Source organism: Mya arenaria, chromosome 5 (assembly GCF_026914265.1).
Source record: "Mya arenaria isolate MELC-2E11 chromosome 5, ASM2691426v1".
Lineage (NCBI taxonomy): Eukaryota > Metazoa > Mollusca > Bivalvia > Myida > Myidae > Mya > Mya arenaria.
This window is the reverse complement of record NC_069126.1, coordinates 44,165,822-44,175,891: the sequence shown is the minus strand read 5'-3', so window position 1 is coordinate 44,175,891 and position 10,070 is coordinate 44,165,822. Positions and strand designations below refer to the sequence as shown.

The following is a 10,070-nucleotide window of genomic DNA, read 5'->3' as shown; positions in this document are numbered from 1 at the left end:
GGGACAAGCTGGTGTCTAGTCCCTTTAATGTGCGAGTCTCAAGTTCATATAAATATAAATATATATGAATGTGACAGGTATTCGAACTGAGATATATTATCTTATATTTGTGCACAGTCACTTCTTACATACAAAGAAAATTATTTGAACGTGCTTTTAATAAAAGTTAAATATTTGAATAGCAAAACTTGCAACGAATGCTGGATGACGGAGGCTGATATTCGACGTAAGCACCGTATATTTTATATTCATGAATTGAGATCATAACTTGCAAATAATTAGATATGTTAGTTTTATAAGATGGCAATAAGTTAAAGGCATTCAATTTCCTCGACTTTGTAACTGGCAAAAGCTCAATTCTCACAGATAAATATCGACAAATAACAAAAACATTTGACAAAAATATTTGACTTTGCGACAAAATTCTCTATAAAATCATGGCCCTGGGGCATGTCAATGAAAAGATATGATTTTAATGTAAATGATGCTAAAGATGTATTAAAGGCACATGTGGAAACACGCGTACGTTTTATATTGTTTTCCAAATTTGTGTTCATTTGTAATACTGGCTTTAGTTCCATTCACCCATATATCAAGCAAAGTAATGAAATGACGGCACGAAGATCATTTCAATTTTCAGTCACAGTATTGAAAATACAGAGATAAGGAAAACATCCAAAAAGAAATCAGTGTGTAGCAATTTTGTGACCTCTATACAGGCTTAATATGATAAAACGACTTCAATCCTTTGTTTAAAGCAGCCCACATGTCCGGAAATGAATGCCCGGCAAGACAAGCAGCAGTTTACTGACAAGACAAGGGCCGTAATGTCTGTTTGCTTAAATAGCGCTTTTTTCTTGCCCTGTGATTTTGCCATTTTTTCAATTCTGTTTCAGACATGTCTTTTTTCCCTTTGTTTTTGTTTTCGTTTCATGATGGCACAGGGTTCATGTGAATATAATTTGTTGCATTCCGCTTTGTTGTAATATGTTTTGTTTATTTCTCTCCACATTTGATGTTGTTTTTCTTTTTTTAATTTGTTTGCATTCCTTAAGTAAGAGCTTATGTTTATTTTTTCAATAAAAGGCGAATATATTTTGTGTTTTAAATTAAGAAATGAATGCGGGATTGATGTCATTATCGGGGTATGAACGCAACTGTGTTGGTCAAAGTGTGTGGAGTCCGATGGAATTCACGCGTACATCGACCCCAATGGGCGCCGCCATTATTGGCCTTTGCCTGACCCGATAAAGATAGTGTTAGGGGAAGGTATTCCAGATTATTTGAAATGTTATCCCTCCCACAAGTACGTAATGGATGCGAATCCGAAACCTGTGTACCAAAGAGTGTCCGAACTACCAATGATGAAGGCTGCGTACTTAATTATATATAAGGTATGAACTGCGGGATTGATATATACCTGGTGCCATTAAACCGGGTTTATGTTTAAACTTTTTGCTACTGAGCTTGTTTCTGTAGCTTTTCGCATACATATTGATGTCAGTATAGTGTAACGCTAATCTGCTTATTTTGTAGTGTATTGTCTTTAATAATTACTATTTGTATATAATATAAATATCATTACGTGTGGTGGAAATAAAGATAAATTGAGTTGAGTTAGGTTACAATGCAAATTCTTTAAGGCAACAATACAGCTGTGTAAAATTGAAGATTGAAGAAACATCAAGGTAATAATAATGATAATAATAATAATAATAATAATAATAATAATAATAATAATAATAATAATAATAATAATAATAATAAAAATAATAATAATAATAATAATAATAATAATAATAATAATAATAATAATAATAATAATAATATTAATAATAATAAAAATAATGATAACAACAACAGCAACAACAACAACAATTGAATTATGTCTTATAAATCAAGACATTTAATAATGAAAAGCATAGTCAATGAAAACTAATGATAAAAAGTTTTTTAGAACTAGATGAACAAGGGGAAAAACCAATATATGCATGAACATTCGGACGACTTGCATGGCCGAGAGTGTAAGATAGGTTTATCCCGACCTGAGCGTACGGTGTTTTGCGGAAACGAGGTTTACCGAGTTTGCGCAAAACACCCTGCGCGAGGGTCGGGATGAACCTATCTTACACGAGCGGCTATGGTAGATGCTTTTTCTCCCACCCCAGTTAAACAAAATTAAGTAAAAATGTATTATTTACTGAAACTCTTTTGTGCTTAGTAAAAATAATTGCGCATGGATATGCGATAATTCGTGGTTGTCATGGATATGCGCGCAGCGATTCAGATGATGTTATTAGTCAAATCAGTCTTTAAATAGTTCTTAGGAGAGTGAAGCATTATTTCTTGAAAGGTGCGTGACAACTGTTTTATGGTGACATTTGAAGCGAGAAATATTTAATTAGCGATTTAAATATTACCACAAGAAAATGTTTCCATAATGCTACAGACGACAGTCTTTAAAAAGGGAGGTAATTACAATGTGAAGACCATTAAAAAGAAGTTCCATACGGGCATTTTATCTTCAACCGTGGGCAAGATAAGAATTTCTAGCATAGCTAAATTATTGGATAACTTATCTGAGGTGGGAGAAAAAAACAACAGTTCGTTATTCAGGAATTAATTTGTAAATATTCCCTATGATAGAAACATTAAACTAACATCAGAAGACATATGCAAATATTGTTTAGATATATATCAATTCGATTAACCCCATTCCAGTTAGGAGTCGAACCCACGGCAACTTTGTTGAAACGCAGATACTCATATCACTTGGCTTTAAAGGTCTAGACACGAGATAAAGCAATTGAAATAAAAAAGAAAATGGTCAAAAACTTACATAAAATTGAAATCGTTGTGTCCAACAAATCTACTGATGCATCACATCGCTTACGACACATGCATCTTTCGTAGGTTTTAAATATCTTTCCAAATTAAATTTTAATTGGTTTGTCTACCACGTTAATACTAGTAATTTAAAAATAGCGTCGGTATATGTATCTGTTATAATCACGTGACTTTTATATGCTAATACTTTAACCTTGAAAACCATTATGCGCTATTTAGAAACGGATAATCTCAGCAGAGACAGCGACAAAATATTCTTCTAATTATGTTAAGTGACGTATTATCGGCCTCATACTTGCTCGAATTGACAATACTATGCTTGTTTTGAGGTCATACTGTATTTGCCGATTTTGGACCATTTGGTGTATATTCTTTTTAACTAACCAACTGTTTGTTATAAGGAATATTTAAACCCAGTGTGCAATACAGAAATATATTCTGTCATTTGTATTTTTAAATCTTTATGCTTAAAATCATGCAGTTGTTCAAAACAAAATATCAAAAAACAAAAGCACTTTATTTCAATGAGTCATAGCTCGGCGGAGGGTCCGATAGGGGCGGAGGAGCCGAGGGGAACGCAGGGGCCGAGGGGAGCTGATGTTCCGGTGTAACAAAGACACCACTCACGGAATAGTTAGGCGAGGCAGGGGCATTAAACCCAATGGTGGATACATATGCCCCCTGCTGTTGGTTAAGAAGCTCTTGTTGGAATCGAACTTGCTCTTGCAGCAATCTGTTTTGTTCCTGCAGGGTGTGTATACTACCCGTACTCATTACACCCATTTCTATACTCCCAGTTTGAGTTAAATTGTCTGAGGTATTGACTGTCGCTGCTGTCTCAAATGTTTCATCTGCTGAACTGCTGCGTTGATGTTGATTGTTCATACCAAAATGGCTCCCGTAATTGCATGCAGTACACATACCAAACACGTTTACTCCTAAAGTCAGTATGCAGCCAGCGATAGTTGCACCAGACAGTGTTCTTACTTTGTCTTGATATTCAGTTGTGTTGTCAGCAGAATAGTTTCCGCTTAGCCAAAAGCCGGCGAAAACTGTGCCTGCCAAACATCCAATAGATAGAAACGAGGACAAAATGAATTGGCAAGCGATCTGAAAAACAAACAAGTTCATGATTATTGTAAGTTGGTTGTAAAGGGCTGGCCACAGTGCAAAAAGTGGGTGGGAAGGTAAAATATTAAACCGTTTAAAAAAGTTCATGTTTTATTTAGTTTTGAGGAACGATCTTTTTTCAAGTGTAAAACATACATTCTTTGGTACATGTTTTGGGCAAGTAAGATGTTGAACAAATTTTACAAAAAAAGATTTTGGAAAAAAAGCATTCACAATCTTTCGAAAAAGTCTGTCGACAGTATCACTTTGTTTTCGTGCCAAAATGCCCCAAACTTCCTAATCAACAATGTCTTGAGTGTTCTTGATGATATCTTTTCAAATTAGAAAGTTATTTAAAAAAAAATAAGGAAATAACAGAGGAAGAAATTCATTTCCTGGTTACAACAATGCAATTTGTTTTTAAATAGCTGCAATCACCACAACGCCTCAAGACATTGTTTATTGGGTAGTTTTGATAAATTTGACGAATAAACATATTCATTTTGTTTTAAGACATTTCTTTGAAAACGTAAATGCTTTAATTTGGAAATCTGATAAAATCTTCCTTCCTTAAAATTGCTTACCTCCTAATAACAACTTTGCATGCTACAACGGATACATAAACTACGCTTGCGAAATATTGAATCTCAAAACAAAATAAAAATGATTTTTTTAAACATTTTAAATGATGGTCCTTCAAACGACGTTTGTATTGTGGTAAACCCTTAAACTAGTATCTGTAAATGTATCAACAATTAAATCTTGTCGTCAGCGAACACCATAATAAAAAATATATGTGCTCGGGTATGCACAGATTTTTCCAGATGAAACAAAAGTGAAATCATTAAGGTCACAACCGCACCAACAAAAGAAAATCATCATATTTAGGCGCGCAAGAGCACTGACTGCATTAAATTTAAGCGGCAATTTTGGGTGAACATAGAAAGGAACATTAGCAAAAATGCTGCTGTCGAATACTTATCACCAACTAATCGGATATATAATTTTTAATGATAATTTAAGTGGAATGTTAATATTGTTTACTCAAATATAAACAATCACAGTAACCAGTACATATGCCTACAATCCAACCATGAGCCTGTTTAAAGGCGCATTGATAAAGGTAAAGCAAACGGCGATCGCAGGACAAGACATATTTAAATACCGACATATCATATAAATCGGTAGTCACTCCGGTCAATACCGAGCAACAATGCCTTTCTGATGGTGAATTGATACAATAATTCGGGAATATTAATTGCTAATAAACTTGAAAATGCATAGGGGATATACTGATAGGACGCTTTTCTGGTGACCTGTATCACATCGAGTTCGGTGTGTAAACACGTATCCGTCGAGACCTATATACTTGCCTATCTAATTATTCCTTTTTATTTTCGGTTTCAATTTGAGTTAATTTAACCGCAATCTGTCAAATGCGCGTATAACTTCTAATGTGTTACGTAGTTTTGTGTGATAAAGTCAAGGGAGGCTAATAGAGCGAAACGAAGTCAGAAGTTACAAAAATCACTTTAATTAGCAAAATAAAAACAAACTATTTTATGTTAACAAATTGCTTATACGAAAACAATTATTAAATGTCACAGCACAAAAAAATAAAAACAAAAAAATAGCGGTACTTATTTTACGAGTATACACTAATCGGCATTTCCCATAGACGTAAAGCGGCCATTTTAAACAAAGTAAATATTCGTGGAATTTTTGACGATCATAATATGCAGAATTGAGGGAAGTTCGTAAGTCAATCGCTATTTCTATCGATGACGCGAATTCACCTTCTTTTTTGTATTGGCGAGCTGCTCATATCAACGATAATAAGCATGGATAATGCAACAATTTATGAAGTTCGAAATGGCAAACAACTAGTTCACTGAAGCATGTGTGAAGTAGCTGTCTAGATATATTGGAAGTGTTCTCTACTTCGTGCTTATCCTCATGGTTCTTTGAAGAACATGAGAACCATGTTCCTGAATATAAACATGCTTCTGGAGCTAAAGTAAAGTTAGTAAATTTAAAAGTTGACAGGTTTTACAAGCTTTTTTGGTCACGCTATTTTAGCAATGCGGAAGTAGTTTCGAGATTAAACACGGTACTCGCATGATATGGAACCAGAATACGACAGGATCATGATACGGATTTTTCAATACGGCGTGCTGTTTTTTCACTGTTGGATATTAAAAAAGAATCTGATAGGCATATAATAAAATAAAACAAATCCATCTATATGATCAAACTTCATCTAGCTGCTTGGCTATGTTGGGTTGTTCTCAAAGCCAAATGACAGTATAGTTTGGAAGCTGTATTAACCCTGGAGGTGTCAATGGTGTTCATATTTGCTAACCTTGAACTTGCAGACTAAATCACTTACCGCATAGCCTACTTCTTTCTTGTTGGTTTCATTATTTGTATCAATGGCGCCTTTGAAAGCGATGTACGAACAAACCAAGCCATAGCCCAGTGCCTGTGTGTTGATTAAAAATGTTAGAATTATAAAGACACAATTACTGTTCAGAATGATCTACACATGCTTTAAAAATATTCACCAGTATGTTTAAAATCTCAAAGCAAAAATAACCCGAATACAACATACAATAACACTGGAAGAATAATTGTGGTCCGAATCACCATTCTCATCTACTGGTTATAATTTCTTTAAATTTCTTAACAACAATGAGTTCATACCAAGCAGCCGACGATAAAACACCCGGTGTAATATGGGTATCCGTAGCTGCTGACCGGATACTTGACAACGGCAGTTACTCCAACGGCCAGCAGTCCGATTGACAGCATAAACATTATTATTGCTAACAGTATGTATCTCTGTAGCGCCGACAAAGGTGGATACCGCTCAGCATCTGTTTAAAATATCGGTGAACTTAGTATTTAATAATTAGGTGTGCTTTACTACTTAAATACACTCCTGTTTGAATGATCTGCTTGGCAACTTTACAGTAGGCCAGAATACTTCCTGTGACAAGTAAGTGTAAGTATGTACGAACTCCTCAATGACTCTATTAATCGGATTAATGATAATTGAAAAAAGAAGAATTCAGTTATCGTTATCAAATTTAAATAACCCAAACATTCATACAATTCCTTAAACTATACTTTCATAAAATCGGAGCAATTTGGGTCGTTTCACGACATCACAATATAATACAAATATACGACAGTAAGCAAACTTAACACACGGTGTTCAACAAATAACTGAATCAAAACGAAGAAGTGCTAAAATTAGATCTGCCAAAATGCTCAACAATACTAAATACTATTAAATTTTCATCGATATTTACCTACATGCTGTAGGATGAGTTTGGTCACGATTGTGTGGTTATAGGTCACTTACGGTTTTGCACGCGCCATATTTATCGAAATTGATTGTTTTAAACTTTCGATTATGTTTTTACTGTTTTTGGAAATGAATTCTTACGGTAATAATTCATGCTCGAAGAACTTACATTTATTTTATGAAATGAATTCATCCGCGTAAAAAAGTTTCATACATGTTATCTTGAAGGCTATCAAATCTTGAATTACATCATTTGTCACCCTTAAACTGAAGTCGATATTGTCCTGTCTTAAACCGGGACCTTTAGCCTTACAACCATAATTAAACACATCATACAACATCAATTACACTTCAGTAGAGTAGGCCCCGGTGCGTTTGAGCATTGATTATGTTTGAAGAGATATCGAATAAGGTCAAACCAAAACAAGTGTATCTTTAGTTCCGGTTCTCATTTACCTACAAGGTAGGAAAGGAGAAATGCCGAGATATAGAATAAGCATAAACAAAACTACGCACTTACAAGCTCATAAATCACTAATTCTTAACATGTTTATAATCATTTTAAGAAAGTGATGTTTTGTTTTCGGTTTCAAATACCCGACGAGCCCGACGAAAACTCACTGCCCGACCAGTCAATGAAGGTCCAACACTCGAGCCCGACGAAGGCCCAAAGCTCAACCAACACGGTGAAGGCCAACAGCCCGACCTGGACGAAGAAGGCCCTAATCCCGATGAAAGCCCGAAGCCCGATCAGCTCGACAAAGCCCCAAAGCCTGATCAGCCCGATAGAGGCTCAAAGCCGGGCCAGCCCGACGAAGGCACCAAAACCGATTAGCCCGACGAAGGCCCCAAGCCCGTCCTGTCCGACGAAGGCCAATGGCCGGTTAAACAGGACGGCGAAGGCCCAAAGCGTCATAAGCCTGGCAAAGCCTTAAACCCAACCAGCCTGACGAATAACGCGAAACCGACCAGCCCGATGAAGACCCAAAACTAGACCAGCTCGACGAAGGCCCAAAACCCAGCCATCCTGACGAAGGCCTAAAGCCCGACCAGCCAGATGACGCTAAACAGGAAATCAATTAAACATGGCCCCTATTCGAGACCAGGAAGTACTTCGAAGTCACTAAGTTTTAATGTTTTTCTTCGTTTACTTCAAAAGTTTTGGCAACAATTCAAAACTAAATAAAAAAGTTTTGATTTCTAGAAATGTTTTGCCTGGTGTTATAAATAGCGTTAACGACTTTATTTTTTACATACTTTTTTCTTTGAAACGCCAAAACGTATATTTTGATACATAAACAACATCATAAGTGCACTTTGTAACTTAGATATATATCACATGTTCGTATAAATCATTGTTTAACATATTCTCTTCTGTGATATCTTGATTTCTATGTTTGTATAATTCTTGTATTTTTCTTTAAAATAGCTCACTCTTTCATGTATTTAATTTTCTCATATGGTCATACTGTATCCCAAATCTTGAATCTTTGAAAAAACGTGAAACTTGAATATACGTTAATTAAATTATGACGATGGTTGAGGATTAGATATTTACCTCCACTTATAATCGATCATCATTGTTTTATCGTTTATCAGTAAATGAAAAAATATACAATACCTACAAGAGTCATCTTTGTGTGGCTTTAGTTTCCTTTTAAATTCGAAATTTCTGTGTTTGTCCAAAATGCCACATATCTCCTGAATGAGTTTTGTATTTAATAAATTTTAGTTGTAAACATCAGGTAAACTCCGTTTTATAACCGAAATACATTTTGTAATGCACAGTGAAATCGCGTGAAAACAGCTCGTCTCACGTAGCCAAATACCTGAATGACCCGATTACTATCAACAGGCTTGCTCTTATCTAGCAATGTCGGTCTAGTTCTAACCCACTGAAAATGAACTGGGGAGAGGTTGCTGACAGGTGTTTCGATGATTGTTTACTTTATTGTTCAGCTATTTATTAACACTTGCAAAATTATGGATATGTTTAGACGAGTCAGTAACAAAAGTTAAATTTTCACGAGTGGATTTGTATCGAATAACTTACTTGATTTGTAATAAATATTTAAGTGTATATTCAACTTATATGTTGATTAAATTGCTATCATTAATTGTATTGACTTTGTAAAAACAAAAATTCAACTCATTATTTTTGTTGTTGAAATTAAACAATGGCACACACATGGGTGTTAAACACCGGGTTTAATTATTGAATATATTTATATGTATATTTCAAACCCGCAAAATGTTCATGATTGATTTGTACACGTTCAATTTATGAAATTTGTTGATGTATTGCAGGGTGGACAGTATCGGGGGTAATGGCCGTGTAGCGCATGAGGTCAAAAATGGACAGATATGAAGGTACTGAACAAAGTATTGTAACAGATGATGTGTGGTATTAAACATTATGTTTTCAACATATTTTATGATGTACAGCAGTTAGCCTGTTATATTTTGGATTAAAAACATCAAGGCATTTTGGTTGCATTGAACTTGCAGTGTTTCTCTCTTACTGGAAATCAGACTGAAAATCATCAATCTCCCAAAAGTATACATTGAAACCATCTATTTACAAGTCAACTAGTACAATTGTGTATAAATGCATCCCTTATGTCTTCATATTTTTCAGATTATGCATATTTTAAGTTTATATTGCGTTATTTACTTGTTTTTAATATACTATCGAAAGTGTCAATGTTGATCTGTACAATATTCCCATGTGTTACTTCATATTGATTTCTTATGATATTATGTGTTTTGTTTGCTTCTCCATAATAAGGAATATCACATAAGT

The 10,070-nt window shown here is 34.8% G+C and overlaps 1 protein-coding gene across 2 annotated transcripts; it reads right to left on the bottom strand.

The window, feature by feature from the left end:
- Window positions 1-1,878: 1,878 nt before the first annotated feature.
- LOC128234159 (uncharacterized) lies at window positions 1,879-9,091 on the bottom strand. 2 transcript variants are annotated; one of them, XM_052948195.1, is made up of 4 exons: window positions 8,889-9,091; window positions 6,661-6,833; window positions 6,347-6,439; window positions 1,879-3,957 (listed from the first exon to the last, which is right to left on the bottom strand). In XM_052948195.1, exons 1-4 carry the CDS (start codon window positions 8,899-8,901, stop codon window positions 3,364-3,366), a joined length of 873 nt encoding a protein of 290 aa, XP_052804155.1. In that variant the 5' UTR covers window positions 8,902-9,091; the 3' UTR covers window positions 1,879-3,363. The 2 variants fall into 2 exon arrangements, with proteins under 2 accessions (XP_052804155.1, XP_052804156.1); XM_052948196.1 differs by having other exon boundaries at window positions 8,893-9,091.
- Between the last annotated feature and the right edge of the window lie 979 nt (window positions 9,092-10,070).